Genomic DNA, 24424 nt, shown 5'->3' on the forward strand with positions numbered 1-24424 from the left:
ATAGATTCTTAGCCTCTTTGGTTAGGTTTATTCCTAGGTATCTTATAGTTTTGGGTGCAATTGTAAATGGGATGGACTCCTTAATTTCTCTTTCTTCTGTCTTGTTGGTGTAGAGAAATGCAACTGATTTCTGTGCATTGATTTTATATCCTGACACTTTACTGAATTCCTGTACAAGTTCTAGCAGTTTTGGAGTGGAGTCTTTTGGGTTTTCCACATATAGTATCATATCATCTGCAAAGAGTGATAGTTTGACTTCTTCTTTGCCGATTTGGATGCCTTTAATTTCCTTTTGTTGTCTGATTGCTGAGGCTAGGACTTCTAGTACTATGTTGAATAGCAGTGGTGATAATGGACATCCCTGCCATGTTCCTGACCTTAGCGGAAAAGCTTTCAGTTTTTCTCCATTGAGAATGATATTCGCGGTGGGTTTTTCATAGATGGCTTTGATAATATTGAGGTATGTGCCGTCTATCCCTACACTTTGAAGAGTTTTGATCAGGAAGGGATGCTGTACTTTGTCAAATGCTTTTTCAGCATCTATGGAGAGTATCATATGGTTCTTGTTCTTTCTTTTATTAATGTGTTGTATCACATTGATTGATTTGTGGAGGTTGAACCAACCTTGCAGGCCTGGAATAAATCCCACTTGGTCGTGGTGAATAATCTTTTTAATGTACTGTTGAATCCTCTTGGCTAGTATTTTGGTGAGAATTTTTGCATCTGTGTTCATCAAGGATATTGGTCTGTAGTTCTCTTTTTTGATGGGATCCTTGTCTGGTTTTGGGATCAAGGTGATGCTGGCCTCATAAAATGAGTTTGGAAGTTTTCCTTCCATTTCTATTTTTTGGAACAGTTTCAGGAGAATAGGAATTAGTTCTTCTTTAAATGTTGGTAGAATTCCCCCGGGAAGCCGTCTGGCCCTGGGCTTTTGTTTGTTCGGAGATTTTTGATAACTGTTTTAATCTCCTTACTGGTTATGGGTCTGTTCAGGTCTATTTCTTCCTGGTTCAGTTGTGGTAGTTTATATGTCTCTAGGAATGCATCCATTTCTTCCAGATTGTCAAATTTTCTGGCATATAGTTGCTCATAATATATTCTTATAATTGTCTGTATTTCTTTGGTGTTAGTTGTGATCTCTCCTCTTTCATTCATGATTTTATTTATTTGGGTCCTTTCTCTTTTCTTTTTGATAAGTCTGGCCAGCGGTTTATCAATCTTATTCTTTCCAAGAACCAGCTCCTAGTTTCGTTGATTTGTTCTATTTTTTGTTTGTTTGTTTCTATTTCATTGATTTCTGCTCTGATCTTTATGATTTCTCTTCTCCTGCTGGGTTTAGGCTTTCTTTCTTGTTCTTTCTCCAGCTCCTTTAGGTGTAGGGTTAGGTTGTGTATTTGAGACCTTTCTTGTTTCTTGAGAAAGGCTTGTATTGCTATATATTTTCCTCTCAGGACTGCCTTTGTTGTGTCCCACAGATTTTGAACTGTTGTGTTTTCATTATCATTTGTTTCCATGAATTTTTTCAATTCTTCTTTAATTTCTTGGTTGACCCATTCATTCTTTAGAAGGATGCTGTTTAGTCTCCATGTATTTGAGTTCTTTCCAAATTTCCTCTTGTGATTGAGTTCTAGCTTCAGAGCATTGTGGTCTGAAAATATGCAGGGAATGATCCCAATCTTTTGATACCGGTTGAGACCTGATTTAGGACCGAGGATGTGATCTATTCTGGAGAATGTTCCATGTGCACTAGAGAAGAATGTGTATTCTGTTGCTTTGGGATGAAATGTTCTGAATATATCTGTGATGTCCATCTGGTCCAGTATGTCATTTAAGGCCTTTATTTCCTTGTTGATCTTTTGCTTAGATGATCTGTCCATTTCAGTGAGGGGAGTGTTAAAATCCCCTACTATTATTGTATTATTGTTGATGTGTTTCTTTGATTTTGTTATTAATTGGTTTTTATAGTTGGCTGCTCCCACGTTAGGGGCATAGATATTTAAAATTGTTAGATCTTCTTGTTGGACAGATCCTTTAGTATGATATAGTGTCCTTCCTCATCTCTTATTATAGTCTTTGCCTTAAAATCTAATTGATCTGATATAAGGATTGCCACTCCTGCTTTCTTCTGATGTCCATTAGCATGGTAAATTGTTTTCCACCCCCTCACTTTAAATCTGGAGGTGTCTTCGGGTTTAAAATGAGTTTCTTGTAGGCAACATATAGATGGGTTTTGTTTTTTTTATCCATTCTGATACCCTGTGTCTTTTGATTGGGCATTTAGCCCATTAACATTCAGGGTAACTATTGGGAGATATAAATTCAGTGCCATTGTATTGCCTGTAAGGTGACTGTTACTGTATATTGTCTCTGTTCGTTTCTGATCTACTACTTTTAGGCTCTTCTTTGCTTAGAGAACCCCTTTCAATATTTCCTATAGAGCTGGTTTGGTGTTTGCAAATTCTTTCAGTTTTTGTTTGCAAATTCTTTCAGCTTTTAATCTCTCCTTCTATTTTCAATGATAGCCTAGCTGGATATAGTATTCTTGGCTGCATATTTTTCTCGTTTAGTGCTCTGAATATATCATGCCAGCCCTTTCTGGCCTGGCAGTTCTCTGTAGATAAGTCTGCTGCCAATCTAATATTTTTACCATTGTACGTTACAGACTTCTTTTCCCTGGCTGCTTTCAGGATCTTCTCTTTGTCACTAAGACTTGTCAATTTTACTATTAGGTGATGGGGTGTGGACCTATTCTCATTGATTTTGAGGGGGGTTCTCTGAACCTCCTGGATTTTGATGCTTGTTCCCTTTGCCATTTTGGGGAAATTCTCTCCAATAATTGTCTCCAATATACCTTCTGCTCCCCTCTCTCTTTCTTCTTCTTCTGGAATTATTCTAATGTTGTTTCATCTTATGGTGTCATTTATCTCTTGAATTCTCTCCTCATGGTCCAGTAGCTGTTTGTCTCTCTTTTGCTCAGCTTCTTTATTCTTTGTCATTTGGTCTTCTTTCTTTCTTCTGCCTCATTTATCCTAGCAGTCAGAGTCTCCATTTTTTATTGCACCTCATTAATAGCTTTTTTGATTTCAACTTGGTTAGATTTTAGTTCTTTTATTTCTCCAGAAAGGGCTTTTACATCTCCCGAGAGGGTTTCTCTAATATCTTCCATGCCTTTTTCGAGCCCGGCTAGAACCTTGAGAATCGTCATTCTGAACTCTAGATCTGACATATTACCAATGTCCATATTGATTAGGTCCCTAGCCTTCAGTACTGCCTCTGAAGCAATCTCCCTCAGTGGAGCAGACTTTTAAAAGTCCTGATTTTGTGCTCCGTTGTCCTGCCTCTTGCCGGGAGCCGGCCCCTCCTCCCATGGTCTATCTTCCTGTCGCTTTGGATTCACTTCTCTGCCAGTCCTACCTTTCAGAAAGTGGTTGATTTTCTGTTTCTAGAATTGCTGTTCTTCTGTTCAATCTCCCGTTGGATTTGTAGGTGTTTGCAATCTTTAGATAAGCTATCTAGCTGATCTCCTGCTACCTGAAGTAGTCTCAGCCTGCCACTTCTCCACCATCTTGACTCCTCTCCCCTGCAGATTCATATGCCTTTTAACTTATTTTTGTTGTCTGATTGCTGAGGCTAGGGCTTCTAGTACAATGTTGAAGAGCAGTGGTGATAGTGGATATGTCTGCCATGTTCCTGACCTTAGGGAAAAGGCCTCAGTTTTAGTTTTAAATAGAGAGAGGAAAAAAACTATCTTTATACTTACCACATATCACATATCATACTCAGTAGCACTGCATACTCAATAGTATGATAGAAATTTGTGGTAAGACTTTTACCCCTACTTGGGTAAGGTAAAAAAAAAATCAAGTATTAAATCTTAAAAAGGAAAAACTGAAGTATCTTCTATCTATACCACTGACATACATTGGAGTTGGTATCCTTTGTGGGAAAGGGGAACATACAAAAGAATAGGCTAAGAAGGTGGCTGAACAGATTCTGAGGAAACTATCACTGCCTGTTTAAATGAGCATTGGCAATTATTATTGGATAACAATATCTACAAAAATGATCTCTTTAACATATTATGAGATTTAGAAATTTAATCCAGAGGTTCCCTGAAACTTGAGAGTTATTTCAAGTGTTCCGCTGGTATAAAAAGTTTAAGAGAAAGCACTCCTAGAATTAAAGAATGCATAGGAAAACAAATCACCTGAATACCAAAATATTCACTCTTGAACTGAGAATTGACTTAAACATTCTTTTTAAATGACAAAATCCTCACTAAACAAATCAATAATGTTTTTAATTTCTCCAATTAATGCAAAACCATTAAAAATCTATTGGAAAGCCAAGCTACAAGTCTGAGCTAAAGAGCCAGGATTTCATGAAATCAATAAAAATAGCACCTGATAACTGCTCAAATCACATGCAAATCCACTAATAAATAAGGATCTAGAAAAATTAGATCAGCTAGCTGAACAAGAGAAAACTCAGAGGGATAAAAATAGGTTGCTCAAAAATAATTTTGAATATTAAAAGATAAAGAGAGGTCTATTTTGAAGTCTTTTAATATTTATGCTCATGCCACAAAAGTTAAATTATTTTCTCAGAAAAACACTCAATATTCAATTAAATAATGTTCTATTCATTGAAATTGTTCGTAGTTGCAATGAGAGCTTATAATTTGTTACACTAATTTTCATAATTTTAGCGTCATTTAGAAATCACACTTTTGCATCAAAATTGAATACGAATGACTAATATTCTTTTTAGGTAGACTGATTCCCTTAAGTGGCCGTTATCTAGAATTAATTATCTTTATATGATGAGAATTTCCTGTGTAGTTTTCATGTATATTAGAAAAACACACAAACACACACACACACACACGCACAGAAAAAAGAAAAACAAATAATATATACATATATATCAAACACAAAAGCACATCAAACCAGTGATTTCATGGAGCTTATGGTTTAAGACAAGGCAAAGGGATTTATACTCCCAAAAGATGTTAATACAGAAAAAAGTATGGGGAAATAAAAATATAGATGGTTTGTTAACATGACAAAAATTGAGAACTAGAGCACTAGAAGTTTGGGAAATACCTCCTTAAGGATAAGTTTAAGTTCCGCCTCCTTATGAAGACATTCCTGAACACATCAATCTCCCTACAGTGACCACAACTTTCTCTAAACACAGGTTCTATAACATATGTAGCATGTGGGTGTCTTGTGGCATCTATGGCATTATCTTATTTTGGGATTTACCTCTTGATTTAGTCACTTTTCCAGAGTGAATGGCTTGTTTTCTGGTAACCTGCTAAATTCCTTAAGGATTGTTCTGTAATTCATTATAACGTAATGTTCTGTAATGCTTCATAGTATCTATCTGAGAACAATTTCCTGCCTTAAATGCTAAAGTATTCTCACAACCCAAATCTTTTTTGTTGCACATAAGTGGTCTAGTAAGAAATTGAAAGGACCCAAAGAAAGATTTGTGTAGTAATTATTATTGCTAGCTCACATATGTACTCTAAAGTTTATTAGAAGATTACATATATTTAAAAAAAGATTATATACATTTGAATATAGAGCATTTAGTAGATGCTCAACAAATGTAATCTTCCTATCTGCTGTCAGGGTCCATCCAAGCAAGCAGATACTTAAATATGACTTTGTACTCTCTCCACCAGAGGGTGCCAATGCCTCTATGTCCTCTGGACATGTTCCCTGGCATCTCATATGAATAGATTTCTAAGCAGCTTTGTTGCAAAGGCAGATGAAAATGAGCTGGGGCTTAACATGAAAAGGAGAATAGGTTTGGGAGTCAACTATATAGTGCTGACAGCTGATGCTATGAAAGTTCTTGAGGCTTCTAAGAACAAAATGGTTGAGGATGAAATCTTAAATGTTTACATAAAAAGGTCAGAAAAAAAGGCAGAGAAGAAGGAGGACACAGAAATGTTATCTAAAGGAACCCCAAAGAAGATAGTTTCAAGGATGTGCTAGTCAATGACATTACATGTTAGTGAGAAATTGAGAAGCAAATGGACTGAGAAAAAAAGTCATCACAGTTAATCAAACAGTGAGGTTAGAAACAAAATTTAGGTTGGGGTATAGACTTAAGGAATGAATGGTACAGAACAAGGAATAGACTCTGGACATTCACCTTATTTGTTGAAGTTCTGTGGCAGTAACAGGAAGAAAAAAAAAAGCCACAAAAGTTACTGGAGAAGTACCAACAATACGTTTAAGAAAAAAAAATCAACATCAAGACTTTGTTTTGTCAAAAAGCCATTTCTTCAATAAGGGTAACCTCAGCTTTATATTATAAACACATAAGATCAATGAATTCACACTAAGATATGCATGATGGCCATTTTCCTTAGTTTCCTCAAGACTTAGTACTTTAAAAACAAAGTAAATAAAAACAAATTTGACAAACTGCAAACCAACAAACACAAAAAAATAAGATTCTTATTAAAATCTAAGCAACTGGTGGCTGAAATTGCTAGTAGGATTCCTTCATTTGATAAAGACTGACTGAGCACCAAGTAGTATCATACACTTGAAGTTTATAGCAATGAACCAAACAGAAAACAGGTCCTACCCTTGTGAAGTTTATGTTTAGTGTAGTTGTCATGAGGTACAAAGGTGGAAGTAAAGCAGGGGGAGGGAATTGTAGAACCAATGGAAGAGGCATGCTATTCTAAAAAAGCCTCACTGATAAGATAACATTTAAGCAAAGACCCTATGTTAGTATGAGAGAAAATCAAATGGACTTAAAGGCAAAGGTCCAAGACAGGTATGAGACTGATGAATATGAAGAACAACAAAGAGGCCAGCGTGGCTGCATTTAGAATGAATGACAGGGAAAGCAGTAGGAGATAAGGTCAGAGCAGTAGGTTTTTCTTTTCTTTTCTTTTCTTTTTTTAACCCCAAATGACAGGAAAGCACTGGCTGGTTTTGAATATGACCCAATTCTCATTTTAAAAGCACTAGTCTGGCTTTTGAGCTAAAAAGAGACTAGAAGAGGAGGAGAGGGAAAAGGTGAAAGCAAATAAAGTATAAGAGTCTATGGTAATAATTCAGGCAAGGGATAACTGTGTTGGACTAGGGTGGGAGCAGCAGTGTGGTTAAAGTGGCTGGATTCCTGGGATATTTTAAAGGTAGAGCTGATAATATTTGCTGAAGGATTAGATGTGGAATATGCAGAAAAACAAGAGGTCAAGGAAAACTCTAAAGTTTTTGGCTGGAGCAACTGCGAATAAACTTGACATTGAAGAAGGAAGTGTGGAAGATTAGGAGAAGAAAAGAGGGGAAGACAAAAGTTAGTCAGCTCCCATTATAGCAAGAGCCAACTATGCCTTCACTGTTCAAGTATGCTCCCACCCTCTAAAAGCATACTAGACCATTTGCCAAAGAGAAGGTACCATGTCTGCCTTTTAAGCATCCATTTCAATGTCTGATACATGATAAGCCTTAATAAATCTCTAACTCATGCAGGTATTATTTAGGTCCATTCAATGTCACTTGTACTCTGTACCATAAATACCCAATCTCAGTAATCATTATTCACTATAGCAAGATCACTCTTGATTATGTCTATTACTCCATGTTGTTAAATCCACTCACATAATATACTTATTGCTAAGTGTTCAGTTTGGACTGAATAATATGGGGGAGGTATAGGAGACTATTCACCAGTTGCTGGAAAAACAAAGGAAGTTCTAATGGAAGCCAGAAAGAGATGTGAGAGTGAAAGCAGAGTGAGGTGAACTCTTTACCAACTCTGTCTCTTGTAATTTAGAGAGAAACCATCATTTAATGGGGAACCATTTGAATTAGTGAGTACAACCAATAAAAAGGGGCGCATTTTAATTGTAGCTATTAAGAGAGAACAGTTTGAAAATTGTCTGGGAAGAAAACACAGCCATTTCACAAAGACTGAAGATATCTTTTTAAGCCAAGAGCTAATTTTAATATGAAGAGAAATATCTCGAGTTTAGTCAGGGCAATGAAACCTTAACTAGGTTATAAAGAAATCAGACTAAATGTCTATAATGACTGAAGCTGTTGAAGGAGAATGAAATTTGGGAAATATCTGTGACTAAAAATCACAACACTCTCAAAGACTGTAGGACAGAAACTAATTATTGTATTAATCAATTTAACTAGATTTAAAGGAAAAATTAAATGCCAGTGAGCATAATGGGACCCCTGGGTCCCATCAGAAGTCCATCTAAATCATGACAGGAAAAGAATAAAAAAGACACTGGCATTATTAAAGAGGCTAGGATTGTTTTTTAGAAGTTGCTTTTGGATTGTTTTTAAGAAATGTGCCCTGAAGTAAATTATTTTAAAAGATGCAAATATTTGTAGAAGATGGTTAGAAGTATCTGGCAAAATTTACATGTGCATTCCCTTATACCAAGCAAGTCCACCACTGACATTTTTCCTATATATACATATACTTTCATAGTTTCCCCAAGATATACAAAGATTATCCTTCAACCTCTCCTTTTAATAGCAAGTAACTGAAAACAATCCAAATGTCTATGAAATCGAGACTGTTCAACAAAAGATAAAGAATCTGTGATACAGAAAGAGATTCTAAATAAGGAAAAGAAGGCTAGAATAAACTGTGGAGTTGAATTGGAATTGGAGGTATCAGTGTAACTCATGGTTTTTAATATATATGTATGTGTATATATATATATATATGCACACACACACATACACACACATACATACACATGGATAGATGCAGAAATATAGATGTGTACATGGGTGAGATATCCATATCTATATCTGTATCTACATCTATATATATCTATCTATCTATAATTTCCTGTCCACTGAGCAAGCCTGGAAGCAACAACATTCCAGTATCAATGAGCACACTTAGGACCCAGATCTTGGTTTCTAAATACCATTCTCTCATAAAAAGAATCAATGTTCCTTAAAGAAATGGCTGATGCCAGAGCAAGGTAAGAGAAGATACAAAATAAGCCTAGAATATTTTGTGGTACCATAAATTAAGGGAGTGCTCAAAAAGTAATGAAGGTATGTCAAAAGGACATAGGAGCTAACCTGAATGAGCCTCCAATGGCTAAAGCTGAGATAATTGTACAAAGTGAATAATGATAGCACTGGATTATAACCCCCAGAATAAAAATAAAGACCCCAAAGTCATCTGGTATAAATAAATGACTAAATATATAAACAGAGAGGAGAAATAGCTCTTCCTCACAGAATACCTATAAATAAATGTAGGAGAATGGACACAGAAAACTGCCATCAGGCAACACCTCAGTAGTAATTGCCATAGTCAAGGACCATTGATGGATGCTAAAATTAGTATGTTAGAGTATGATGACAAAAAAGATTTCGATTGTTTTGAAGTACCCCCTCTAAGATAAAAGATAAAAAAAGTAACTTTACAGAGGAAAAACCTGACTGACACCATCTTAACCTTGTGATCAAGATTAATCTTAGTAGACATATTGACATAAGGTACCCTGATAGAAAGCCTTGAGACAGGTAGAGCATCATTTTAGTTGTATTTTGATTAAAAATGCAAAACCTGAGTTTAATCATTAGAAAACATCAGACAAAACCAATTTAAGGGACATTCCACAAATATACGTCCTGGACTCTTCAAAAGTGAAAGAAAACAAAAAACTAAAGAATGATCACAGATTGAAAGGGACATGACAACTAAATGCAATGTAATGTCCTAAATGGAATTCTAGAATGAATTAAAAAAGGACAATAGTGGGAAAATTGGCCAAATGTGAAAAAGGCCTATAGGTTAGTTTACAGTATTGTATCAATGTTAAATTTCCTTATTTCTATAATTGTACTATAGTTATGTCAAATGTTAACATTAGGGGAAGCTAGATAAAGAGTATATAAAAACTCTATGAACTACATATGAATTGTGATTTCATAAAATTTGATGAACTTTCTCATAAGGCTAAAAGTAATTCAGTGTAAAATGTGAAAAAAAGAACAAAGTAGATCTGTATACATTTATATGAAAAAAATATCAAGATGTATTACTGCTTTAAAAAAATGAAAAAGAAAAAAGCAATGATCAGAATCGTGTAATATGATCTCTTCTAAGGGATATATTCATGTACTCATATACACAAATATATATATAATCATATATGTATATACATATTGGGTATATACATAACAATTTTTGTAAGGAAACAAAACTATTAAAACTCATAACTGGGGAGGAGGAGAAGTGAAGGTAAGAGAAGCAAGTGAGAGTTTTATTTTTGTTTCTACAAGTCTGCATTTCTACACAAAAAAGGACTATCTTGGGGCACCTGGGTGGCTCAGTCGGTTGGCTCTGGTCATGATCTCGGGGTCCTGGGATCGAGTCCCACATCGTGCTCTCTGCTCTGCAGGGAGCCTGCTTCCTCCTCTCTCTCTCTCTGCTTGCCTCTCTGCCCACTTGTGATCTCTGTCAAATAAATAAAATCTTTAAAAAAAAAAAAAGGACTATCTTTTTTTAGTCCTTTTCTTAATTTCTTTTCTACATCTCCCTATATTAAAATAAAGGAATAAAAGAAAACTTGAAAATATTTAATTGTAATATTTATCATATAATTTAAGGGTTTGCTTTTGTGGGAAAAAAAGTCATTAAGTCTTCAGTGCCATTGCTTAAATCTTCTAAATAAACTATATTCTTTTGCATATAATCTCTAGTATTCTGAGTCTGGTTCACATTAATTCTGGAATTAAAAGTTTTCCCACTCACTTCTAGTAGACAATACAACCTAGCATTTTGTTGTAGTGAAACAAAAAGCATGTAGATTATTCTTAGGTATTATGAAAGTTTAGCTAAGAATAACATCACTTTTTCTGTGAAGGACCACATAGTAAATATTTTGCTTTGTGGACTACATATCATCTCTGTCACATATTCTTTTGCTTTTTCTAAATAGCAATTTAAAAATATAAAAACCATTCTTAGTTCATACTGGGTTCCCAACCTGAGGGACATGGACAACTTACTGCAGGATTCCAGACATTATTCCACCTCTAAGCTGAATAAATAATATATGTCATACACATATGTAATGATATTTCTTGAGTAGCTATAGATACACCTAGGATTAACACAAAACAAATTATTTTAAGAAGCATTATTGAATTCATATAAACTTCCTATCCTTATTAATTTTCTTAATCAGTGAATATCAAAATTGTAACTGGTCTTCTATGGGGGGTTCATTAGATGTCTTAATATTAAAAAGGACGTCTCACACAAGGACTCAGAAAATGTAACTTCCATATACTTCCTTAAAATAATTACTTAAGGTTGAAATTCAGTCAAACAAGAGAAGAAGCCATAAGATCCAGAGAGGACAGATCAAATTCAGAGAGTAATAATGGAAAGTCCACAAATGAGACTTATAGGGACGACCAAGAAAGGAATGAGTTTACACTTACTGAAAGGAATAGAAAAATGTGCAAATGTGATAAATACATATTTTGTAAGGGGAAAAAAGCAATGTAAAAACTTGGGAACAAAAAAGATGAATAAGAAACTTAAGTCCAAATATGAAATAATCTAAAATGTGATATGGTCTTAAGCAGTTAAAGGAGTATAAAGGAAAGAAAGATTGTTTGACCTTGATGGTGGGAAAATTCTTTGAGTGGCTCAGGAATTGTGACATTAGACTATCAAAGCAGAAAATGTCAATCGAACTAGAACTTGTCCCAGCAATAAAGGACTTTTATGTCATAATTCTGTAGATCCTCTTTATTGCTTTTCAATATTTGGAAACTTTCTAGAGCAAAGCATAGAGAATTTGGTTAGGATTGCAGAACAAAATGAAAATAACATCAATGATAAGGTAAAAATGGCACAGTCCTGAAAGGAAAAGGAAATAAAAGGGTAGCAGTATTAATATTTTATCTTACAGAACAAAAAGTATAAGTTAAAATGTTATTTAAAGTAACAATGATAATCAATAGATATTCTAAAATATTTATATATTTAAATATACTCATTAATATATTATAGATTTATATAATTGATATAATACATATCTTTTTATCAAATATTTCTATCACAAAGCTATCAAATATTGGGAAGAAAAGAGGAAGTAAGAGAACATAGTTAACTATGTTCTATAGTTCTATAGTCTAACTATCAGTAGAACTAAAGTAATTCATTAAATAAAAGGAGGGATGAGCATATTATTTGATCACAAAGAGATAAATATTGAAAGATTAAAAAATAGTAGAGGGGCACCTGGGTGGCTCAGTTGGTTAAAGCCTCTGCCTTTGGCTCAGGTCATGATCCCAGGGTCCTGGGATCGAGCCCCACATTGGGCTCTCTGCTCAGCAGGGAGCCTGCTCTCCCCCACCACCGCCTGCCTCTCTGCCTAGTTGTGATCTCTGTCTGTCAAATAAATAAAGTGTTTTTAAAAAGCAGTAGAAAATCCCATGGTATCATAAGCTAATTCTTTGAAAGACTAATAAAAAATGTTAAAATCCCTAGCAAGTTTGATGAGAGGGAAGAGAAAGAAAAAATGAAGAAAAGGCATAGAACAATAATTTTAGAAAAGTAAAAGGAAATATAACCATTATAAATATTTTTACATGATAGAGATACATATAAATAATATTATGTCACTAAAGTTGAGATGGACAATCTTACATGTCAACAATAACTAACTAGAAAAATATAAAACATCCAAAAATTACCATTCATGATAACATATTATGGATGTATTATAATATACAAATATAAATATTTACAAAATAACAGGGTATATGCCCCCAAAATGTATATTACCCTTATGGAGAAAATTATAAAACCTTATTGATAAAAGAAGGTTTTAATAAATAGAAAGTTATGTTTTATTTGGGGGTAAGAATTGTTGATATTTTTAAAAATGCCAATTCTCCCTGTATTAATATATGATTATAATGTAATTCCAATAAAAATTCCACCAGAAATTATCAAAGAATTTGACAAAGTGATCTTAAAATTAATATTGACAAGTAAAGAGCAAAGAACTTCAGAGAATGGGGAGCCACCTTGATTTTAGCTAATGATTACTACCCATTTTATTCTATGTTGACATTTGCCAATTCTGGACTATGATGAAGAATAAAAGTTCTAACATATGTGTAACTGAGTCTTAGATGAATGGAGGAAAAAGAATTAGGAGGCAAGCAATATTTGAAGAAATAATAGCCAAGAATTTTCCAAACTTGACAAAAGAAATCAATTCAAAAATTTAAGAAGCTCAGTAAACCCTGAATAGGAAAAATACAAAGGAAATCTAGAATTATCATGGCCATATTGTGAAAACTCAAAGCCAAGAAACAAATATCTTAAAAGCAATCACAGAGAAGGAAAGTCATATTACTTTCACCATAGCAACAATAAGACTGACAGCCCACTTTTCAATATAAACTATGCAAGTCAACTGACAATGAAACTTCCCAGAGTGCAAACTTTCAGCATACAATGATTTGGTTAGAAGAAAGTACACTCCAAAAATGAAAATAAGACTTCTTAGACTCCATACATGTCAAACAAGATGGAGTAAGCCACTATAGCCTATCTCTCACACCGATTATAATTAAAATCTCTGGGCAGAGAAAGACAACCACCTAACTACTCTGAAGAGTAAACATTAGCAAGCAGACTATAAATTGAACTCAAAATCTGGAAAATGATCTGTAATGAGGGCAAGATTCATGGTCTTATTTGCCTTCTTTATTTCCAAGCTTTGACTGAGGGAAGGTCCAAGTGGCAGAACTGTGCCATGGGTGCTAAAGCAAAAATTCTCAGAAACAAAACATTACCTCTAGCAGTGAAACCAAGAAAAGAGGCTCCTGCATTCCACACAGCAGTAGAGTAAAACCCACTTTGTTTAGTGTTTTCCTTCTTTCTCTTTTCTCCCTCAGCCCTTCCATATGGGCTGGCCAGTTAGGGAATTTTATGGCTGGGTGACAGTGATGACATAGGCACTTAAAACCCTGAGAAAAGATTCATCTTTCTGGATGGAGATATTTTAAAATGGGCTCCTACTACCCAAATAATGAGGAGGAATTCTCTGGTGCTTTTTTCACCTTTTTCCTTCTCACCGGTTTGCCTCTCAGGTGACCCCAATCTCACAGAACTGCATGAACATATGGGGGAGTAAAACCTGAAAAGATACTTGGCAAATTTCCCTAAATATATGGAAAGTATACCACACTGCAAATAACTTTTAGGTAAAACAAGATATCAAAGGAAATTAATAAATACATTGAGCAGCGTAAGAATGAAAATAGATTTTATCAAAATTTGTGGGGTACAACCAAAATAGTGCTTAGAGAGAAACTGTTAGCTTTGATTCTTCCATATAAAATGAAGACAAAAAGAAAAGCAAAATCCAAAGCTAACAGGAAGAGAAAAATAATAAAGAATAGAAATGAATAAAATTGAAAAAAATGGATAAAATCAAACCAAAAGCTAATTCTTTGAAAAAATCAATAAAATTGACAAAACTCTCACAAACTGACCAAGAAAATATCAGGAAAGACACAAATTACCAATATTAAGAGTGAAAAAGAGGAATTAATATAAACCATATTAACATTAAAAGGAAAATAAAATATTATGAATGACTTTAAAGAATTTACATAAAATGGAACTATGCTATGAAAGACAGAAACTACAAACATTCACTCAAAGTATTTTATAGGATAGTCATACCTTTAGTCATACATTTAAAGAAATAGATTTTATAATTCAAGAATTTCCAAAAAAGAAAACATCTAGTTGGTTTCACTGGTGCAATCAATTCTATATCAGTGAACACTTAAGGAAAAAATAATACCAACTCAACACAGGTCTATGAGAAAATAGAAGAGAACAGTTCTCAACTCATTTTAGCGGACTGACATTACCCTGATGCCAAAATGAAACAAAAAACATTATAAGAAATTTTTAAAAAATGCTTATGTCCCTTATGAGAATATTTTTAATTCCCAAGAAAATATTAACAAATTAAATCCCAAAATATAAATATATAAAAGAACAATATGATCAAGCAGAGTTTATCCCAGTAATAGAAGCCTGATTCAGAATTCAATGTAATTCACCAAATCAACAGACCAAAGAAAAATTACATTCATTTCAATAGATACAGGTAAAGATTTTAATAAATTCAAACTCCATTCATGATAAAAACTCTTAGAAAACTATGAAAGAAGAGCTCTACCTTAACTTCATAAAGGGTATCTACAAAATTTTCCAACTCTTAAAGGGAGTTGGAACTTTTAACTATCTAGCTTTTCACTGCTGAATATGATATTAGCTATCAGCTTTTTCCTAGTCAGAGTAATTAGGCAAGGAAAAAAAAAAGCATTTAAACTAGAAAGGAAGAAGTAAAATTGTCTGTGTTTGCAGATGGCACAATCTTGAATGTAGAAATCCTAAAGACTCCACACAAAAAAAGTTACAACTAATAAGCAATATAGTAAAGTCTAAGAATACAAAATCAACATACAAAATTTATTTGCATCTCTATTCATTAACAACAACCTACTTAAAAAAAGAAATTAGGAAAACAATTCCATTTACATTAGCATAAAAAAAATAAGATGCTTAGGAATAAATTTAACCAGGTGAAAGACTTGTGTACAGAAAACTGCAAAACAGTCATGAAATACATGTTAAAAGATACAAATAAATGGAAGGACATTCTCTGTTCTTGGACCAGAATTAGTATTGTAAAATGTTCGTATTTCCCCCAAATGATCTATAGATTCAAAGCAATCTCTATCCACATCCCAACAGAATTTTTTACAGAAATACAAAAACAATCCTAAAATTCATTTGAAACCACAAAGACTTCAAACAATCAAAGCACGTTTGAGAAAGAACAAAACTGGAGGTATTGCACTTTCTGATTTCAAAACACATTACAAAGTTATAGTAATCAAAATACTGTGTACTGGCATAAAAGCAGAAAGATATACCATGAACAGAGTAGACAGCCCAGAAATAGGGCCATAAATATATGGTCAACTGATCTTTAACAAGGGTGCCAAGAGGGGTGCCTGAGTGGCTCAATTGGTTAAGTGTCTATCTTCATTCAGCTCAGGTCATGATTTCATGGTCCTGGGATTGAGCCCAATGTTGGGCTCCCTGATTAGCAGGGAGCCTGCTTCTCCCTCTTCCTCTGGCCAGTATATGTGTTCTTCTTCTCTCTTTCTCTCTCAGATAAATAAAATCTTAAAAAACAAACAAACAAACAAAAAAAACAACATACAAGGGTGCCAAGAATACACAATGGGGAAAAGATCGTCTATTCAATAAATTGTGTTGGGAAAATTGGATATCCATATGCAAAAGAATGAAACTGGACCTTTGCCTCATATTATATACAAAAATCCACCCAAAATGAATTAAAGGTTTAGATGTAAAACCTGAAACCATAAAACTTTTAGAAAAAAGCACAGAAGAAATGTTTCTAGATACTTGACTGGGCAATGATCTCTATATGGCATCAAAAGCCCAGGCAACAAAGCAAAACTAGACAAATGAGATTATATCAAACTAAAAAGCTTCTACACAGCAAAGGAAACGATTAACAAAATGAAAGGCTACCTACAAAGGGAAAAAATATTTTTAGACCATATATCTTAAAAGTGGTTAATATCCAAAACATATAAGGCATTCTTACAACTCAATAGCAAAAACAAAACCCACAAGTAACTCAATTTAAAAATGGGAAAAGGACCTGAATACACATTGCTCTGAAGAAGACATACAAATGGCCAACAGGTATATGAAAAGGTGTGCAATATCACTAGTCATCAGGGAAATGCAAATCAAAACCACAATGAGCTATCATCTCATACCTGTTAGGATAACTATTATAAAAAACAAACAAACAAACAAACAAACAAAGGAAAAGTGTTGGTGAGGATGTGGAGAAAAGGAAACCCTTGTGTCTGTTGATGGGAATATAAACTGGTGCAGCCACTATGAAAAAAAATATGGAGGTTCCTTTAAAAATTAAAAATAGAGGGATGCCAGGGTGGCTCAGTTGGTTAAGCATCCATCTTCAGTTCAGGTCATTATCCCTGGGTCCTGGAATCAAGGGACCCGCGTTGAGCTCCCTGCTCAGCGGGGAGCCTGCTTCTCCCTCTGCCTCCTTGTGCTCTCCATCTCTCTGTCATAAATAAATAAAATCTTAAAAAAATTAAAAATAGAATTATCATTGATCTCACAATCTCTCTTTGGGATATATAGCCAAAGGAATTGAAATCTGCATCTTAAAGAGATATCTGCACTCCCACCTTCATTGCAGCATTATGGACAATAGCCTAGATCTGGAAACAAACCTAAATATCCATCAGCAGTTAAATGGACAAAGTAAATGTGGTATATAGATACAATAGAATATTATTCATCCTTTAAAAGGAAGGAAATCCTGCCATTGTAAGGCTGAATAATATTCCCTTGTATGTATATACCACATTTTCTTTTTTTGTTGTTGTTCAGGAAACATTTGTCATAGCTCCAAGTTTAGGAATTTTCACTGACAGAAAATCAACACTTTCAGAAAATCTCCCCCATAGCCCTGCTCAGCTTCTGAATCTTGGTTTTCACAGACCTATCAGCATATTTCTCTCCAATACGGACAATCATTGCACCCATGCTTGATGGATCAATCTTAACTTCCAATTTCGATACTTGGCCTTTACTTAGGAAGCTCTCCAGGACTGTTTTTAATTCAAAGGATGGCTTCATCTAAAGGAGATGCAGTGGTTACTGTGCAAGGTGCTTCTCCACACTGGATGCTCAGCATGGTTGAAAAGGCAAAAATGACTCCGGGGATATTGTTCAAACAACCATTTTCAGCAAGCAAACGGATCAGGTTGGACATGAGGGGAGAGAACCTCTCTTTTGCTTTCATGTCATTTAGTCTTTTCACTTTTACGGTATGCTTTACACAAGGCTTCATAATGGAAGTAGGCATTTTGGGTTCTTTCAATATTTGTGCTACTCTCAATTCTTTTTCTACTTGTTCCATCTGTTTAGATGCAGCAGAATAAAGGGCAGCAGCATAGCAACCTCTGATACCATATACTTGAACAGGTGGCCTCATGCGCTTGGCAAACAACCTGACCACAGATGTACTAAAGCAACACACCTGTTGGGAGAACCCAGAAACTGCTGGGGTGGCCATCTTCTCTGGGTGGCTGTAGGTCCATATACTACATTTTCTTTACACATTCAACCATTGATAGATATTTAGGTTGCTAGAATAGATGAACCTGGATGACATTATGCTAAATGAAATAGTCCAGATACAGAAAGACAATTACTACACTATCTCACTTATGTGCAATCTAAAATAGTCAAACAGAGACAGAAAGTATAATGATATCTGCCAGGGATTATAATAGGAGATAAATACAGATAAATACAGAAAGTTGGTCAAAGAGCACAAAGTTTCAGTTTTGCAAAATAAATGAGTTCTGGAGATCTACTGTATGACAAGGGACACTTACTAACAATATTGTATACTTAAAGTTTTGCTAAGAGGGGAGATCTTATGTTAAGTGTTCTTACCACTGAAAGACAAACAAAAACCCCCAAAAACCAAGGGGATGGAAAAACCTTTTTGAGATAATAAATAAGATTATGGCACTGATAGTGATGATGGTTTCATGGGTATATACTTATCTCGAAACACGTAAGTTGAACACATTAAGTATCTACAGCTTTTTTTATGTCAATCATACCTCCATAGAATGGCTTCATAAAATCCCCTACAAATGTCATACTTAATGGTGAAAGACTGACTGCTATGTTGTTTACAGTAACAATAAATTAGAAATGTCTTAAATGTCCATCAATGAGAATTGGTAATTAAAAGATAATTAACTAGATCTACATGTATTAGAAGAGATAAATCTGAAAAACAAACAATTAAAAATGTTGCAGAATGATATATAGTTGTCAAAATATACAAATAATATCACATATTCATAATAGATATACACACTACATGTAGACAATATTCTGTGTATATACATCTATGTGTATTATGTATATAGTATAAATAAAATAAAAATGAGGTCAAATGTAAGTAAAAAATTAGTGCTTAGTGGTTACCTATGTGTTGAGATGAAGGGCAGTGGGATTGGAAAGGAATACTCAGGTGGCTTTAACTATATCTGAGATGTTTTCTTTGGAAAAAAAAAAAAAGAAAGATGGAACGCGTGGTTGGTTCAGTGTCTACCTTCATCTCAGGTCATGATCTTGGGAGTCCTGGGATTAAGCCCTGTATCAGGCTCCTTGTTCACGGGAAGTCTGCTTCTCCCTCTACCTCTGCCTCTGCTTGCCACTCCCCCTGCTTTGTCTCTGTCTCTCTCTCTCTGTCAAATAAATAAATAAAATCTTTAAAAAAATAAAAATAGAGAAAAGATCTGAAACAAATATGTCCATATGCAAAGACTTCTCAGTCTTAATAAAGTTTGTTATTGGTAGGTAAGATGGTACTTATTTCATTATTCTCTATACACTTTTTGTATAGTTTGTTTTTCTCCAAATAAAAATACTAAAAATAAAAAAGTTTTAACATACTTGTTTTCATGAAAAAGTTTGCCTCTGGAGAGGGGCTAAGATAGGTAGTGACAGAAAGGTAAGGAGAAGGAGACTATTGCTTCTTATCATAACCAACTCTGCACTATTTGATTTATAACATTGTTGATTTACAACTATAATAAAAAGATTTTTATTTGTTTCAATGAAAATGGTTTTATACTGGAAAAGATTCACAGATTCTAAACTCTTTGATGCCTCAATCTTACTTGTGTTCTTGAATCTAGCTGTAAATACATATTTATTGTTTGCTGTATTTCATTTCCTAAAGATTATGGTCCACCTTGATCTCTTTTTTCTAATCACTGGTCACAAATTTACTCCTTAGACACTTCATTTAATTCTATGGTACTTCAAATTCCTTATTTTTCAGGTGTCAATAATAATACCGGTCTTGCCTACTTCCCAAGGCTATTTTAAATGTCAAACAAGAAAATGGGTTTCAATTTTCTTGAAAAATATAAAGCATATTTGAATTGAAGAAATGTAAAGGTCACTGAAAGATTGGGAAGAATTCTCAAGAGATCATACCATCACATTAACATCCATAGTCCAACCTCTCTTCCAGAACATGTCAGTAACCATAAAAAAAAATCTTACTTCCATATATGTATCTTGGAGCCTCTAAATATGTCTTGTTGTCTGGTGGAGTAGAAGTGGAGGTAGCAGTTGTGATATCTGGTTAAGAACATTATGAAAATTGGCTTCTTTAGTCATGAAAAATATTTTTTTAGGAAGAAATTTCTTAAGATGCCATGATGACATACTACCCAGTTTTTTGGTAAAGGTCCCATTGAGCCAGTGATAAATCTTACTATATGGCTGTAAGAAGTACAACACTTCTTACTTGACTTAAAACAATGTTGGCTCTAGGGCTCTCCCATGAGGGAGGGGTGGGGATGCTAAATAATTCAGGGAAGAGAAATGATTATGCAGACATATGGGGCATCCCTCCAAAGACTGTGATTCTAATGGGGAATAATAAAGAACTGGTCCAGGGAAGGAGGGAGGGGGTTAAGGAAAAAGGTCACTTGTTGGCACTGATTTAGTCACTTGGGTATAAAGTGTAATCAATGATGAGACATGGTCCTTGCCTTCAAGGAATTTATAGGCTGTGATATAGTGACTTGGATACAACAAGCAAATTATCAACATGGAACAAAATAATGAGGCAGAAACATATGAACTAGTCATGTTGGTCACATACAAAAGCCACACTTTTATATTGTATTCTATTGTATAATTTTTCTTTTGGACATGAAGATCAAATGCTGTTACTAAGTGTGAAGAGTCTTTGTTCAGAAACAGCATGGATAGACAAGTCCCTTTGCCGAAGCCACTGAAATAATGATAGGGCACACACCTGGTGGTTTATATTTCAAGTGCCCAGAAGCCCAAAATTTTCAGTTTGTAATTTTGTTGTGTTCCAAAGACTCACTTATCAGTCAGCTGTGGGAAATTTGGCACATATTTTCACATAGAAACAAAACCACAAATGGGGGTCCTATGTTAGACTGGCCCATAAAAGTTTGTACAAACCCACTTTAAATAAAAAAAAATTATACTACTAATGGTATGGTAGCATCTAATTCCTATGTGTACTAGTGTACTACATGTGTGTCTTTCGAATTTGAAATGCCAGGATCCCCTTTCTCTGGATATAGCCCCTCATCTGCTAATACTAAACATGAAGATACATTGATCTTAAGCAATGACTCTGTGAGTGTGTATATGTGTGCCATGAAATATGCCACTCTGAAATCCTGCCACAGGAAGTGTAACTGATTATCTGTTCTAGCTGCTGCCGTCCCACATTCACAGATATGTTCATGCTAAGTTTCTATTTTCCATGAGCTATTTTTCCCAGTGACTAAAAATGGTGGGCAGAATACTGAGGCATGCCCATTCCGGCAAGTTGCAGGACTCTTTTTTTTTTTTTTTGCAAGTTGCAAATTTGGTTTGAGGACTTCCCATCATCCTTCTCAGAACCTTTTTTGGAACCATGCTGTAGTCTAAGATTCCTTCTATCATATTTTTCCTTTCTTCTCTCTATAGATGTTGGACTAATCTGAAGTCTTTCTTTCCTTTGACAACTCCCCTGCCCACAATTTCTGGCATAGATAGTCCTATCTTTGTGTCTCCTTCTTCACATACTTAAACTCCTGCAAATGAGAATGAAAGTGGCCCAAGTAAGATGGGGATTTGGGACTGGCTCACTCACCATCTTGTGGGAAAAAATAGCATCTTGAGAGTGGGATGTGGATGATAAAGATTTCACTGGTAGTGACATAAGACACGAGCCAGGTACAGAGATGCAGTTGCAAAAGAAATGGGTCTAGGGAAGACATCTACAAGGATAGCAGAGTTGCAGATTAATGCAAAACAGCATTCAGGCTCTGAAGAAAAATAATGAGAAATTGAGGGCCCCTAACAAATAACTAATGGCTAAGTGTGAGAGCCAAAGGATTTTACTGGTTTTTTATAAAGGCACCCTTTATAAAGGTGGAAGAGCAGACACAGCTAAGTAGAAAACTGAAGATCTTATAGTTACAGGGCTTCAGAGACATTTGAAGCTTAATCAAGACAGGTCTGTTATCATAACATCAGGTCTCTGGGTGGAAAAACCCAGTACCCTGAAGTATGGGTTAGGGACATCTGGACTGAAGCCCCAGATGTTGGAGCTGAAGATGTCCCCGAGGCCCAGAGCTTATAAGGGGCCCACTCTTCCCAAGTAAGAGGTTGCACTTGCCCTGTATTGCAAAACACTGCAGAAGCCTCTCTCTGCAAGACAGCAATTTTCCTCCCAGAACCTGCCCCATCTTCTCTTCTCACTTCCAGCCTCATTACTAGAACTAAAACCCAGCATTACTGGTTAAGGAAATGAAAAGAATATGCAGTTAATGACTTGGGACAATCAGCTAGTGTGTATAAACAGGAGCTAGGGATATACTCATGGGATTAAATTTTGAAGATTTCCAACCAAGAGGGCCAGGATATCAGACCGGATAATCAAGGAATCTTTGACTTGGTGTTTTCTTAGGACATGGGATTTAACACCCTGGCAAGGATGCCAGGTGACTAGGCAAACTCACTGCTAGGATGACATTTAGAGTAGAAATGCCCAAGTTGCCCTAGCAGATAGTAGAGGAAGGAATGAAACAGACTGAGGGAAGTGCCCAGGCTAGAATGAATATATTAATAAGGCCAGAAGACCCATCAGAGGATTAGGGCCCATCAGAGAAGTCAAAGGACACCATTGCACCAAGGCCATAAGTAATGTGCTGGTGAAAAAAAAAGAAAAAAGAAATGTGCTGATGAGAGGGGCACAGCATCACCAATAAGTTCAGTGGTGGCTCTTAGCCACAGGTCAGATTTGGGCTTCTTGATAACCGTAAGGGTAGGATGACGGGGACCAAAACAATAGAGCCCAGGTGGTGGTACTTAACTATATGAAGCCAAAAGGTTATAGTTATGATAACAGGAAGCAACGTAAGAGGGTCAGCCAAGAGGGTCAAACCAGCAGGGAATTGTTAAGATGGTTAATAAAGCATGACATCCCTAAGGGCAGAAAGATGGGTAGCCAACAGGAGTGTTACTTAATATCTACAAACACAAAAAGACAAAAACGGATGAGTAGGAAGTTGAGGCTGACTGCCCCATGAAAATTTCCTAATCCCTCGCTAGTTCTTGGTCCTGAGTCAATTTTAGTAGTTACTTAATATCTACAACTACAAAAAGACAAAAATGGATGAGCAGGAAGTTGAGGATGATTGCTCCAATGAAAAGTTCCTAATCCCTTACTAGCTCTTGGTCCTGAGTCAATCCAGAACCTGTTGACTAAAAACATGTTCAGATCTTTAGGGGTAACACTACAGCAATATATAATGATTCTCCTTTCCCCACAAAAGTACCTATAGTCATTCAGACGACCATACATGGAAGAAAAGAAAACACCCAGACATTTTGTGGAATATTTAGTACAGGGTCTGAGTGGACAGTGATACCTGGAGAACCAAAGTGTCAATATGGCCTTCATATTAGAATGAACATTATGAAAGTCAGGTAATGAATGGAGTCCTAGAATTGTGCCTAATGTGAATTGGATGTCTATTACTGATTGATTTGATTTGATTAGTAAATCAAGAATGAGTATGGAAAATAAGGAGAAAGTTTCCATACTTTGGACATGGCTACAGGAAGTAACCTTCCATGTATAAATTCTTGAGGCAAAAATATCACTTGCATAAAGCATTGAGAATGAGAATTAACTGCTGGGAGGTTGGAACTCTGAATAGAAATTTATCAGACACCAGAGGTTTCTAAGAAAAATGAAAACTGCAAGGACAGTCCTTCCATTAGCCTGCAGTAAGCTAATGAGAACAGCAAAGAATTATAACTGATTAAGGAAAATCTATTTCCTCTTCTTGTGAGGGCCCTTCTACTTTGCTGCTCTCTATTTAAAAGCTTACTTTTGGTGGCCTGTTCCTGAGATCCTAGCCAGAGGTATATGAACCTTCACCCAGAGTCAAGGCTATTCTGTATGTGAGAAGTATTAAAATCAGCAGACACAGCAAGAATCTATTCCTTTACGGTTTAATTCTTTTTCTACTATAATATTACTTCCTTATTATTTTCTTGGATTTTTTTTTTAAATGAGACTCTAGGCTTTTAGTATTCTGCAACTCAGAACCTGTGGGTTCATTTAGATACCAGAACTACTTTTGCATCCATCAATACCCCATTAATAGACAATAAGAGGCCCAGTTCTTAGCTT

General features: G+C 35.2%; 2 protein-coding genes across 4 annotated transcripts in view; both read right to left on the reverse strand.

Moving 5' to 3' along the window:
- Positions 1-24424, reverse strand: part of HPSE2 (heparanase 2 (inactive)) — a 675922-nt gene that overhangs the window by 264773 nt on the left and 386725 nt on the right. The gene's annotated exons all lie outside the window — the stretch shown is intronic.
- LOC125084993 (ATP synthase subunit O, mitochondrial-like) lies at positions 17575-18229 on the reverse strand. Its single transcript, XM_047703041.1, is given in 2 exon segments — positions 17575-17776; positions 17778-18229. Coding segments are annotated over 2 exon segments (630 nt in total). The 3' UTR covers positions 17575-17598.

Source organism: Lutra lutra, chromosome 14, assembly GCF_902655055.1.
Source record: "Lutra lutra chromosome 14, mLutLut1.2, whole genome shotgun sequence".
Taxonomy (NCBI): Eukaryota; Metazoa; Chordata; class Mammalia; order Carnivora; family Mustelidae; genus Lutra; species Lutra lutra.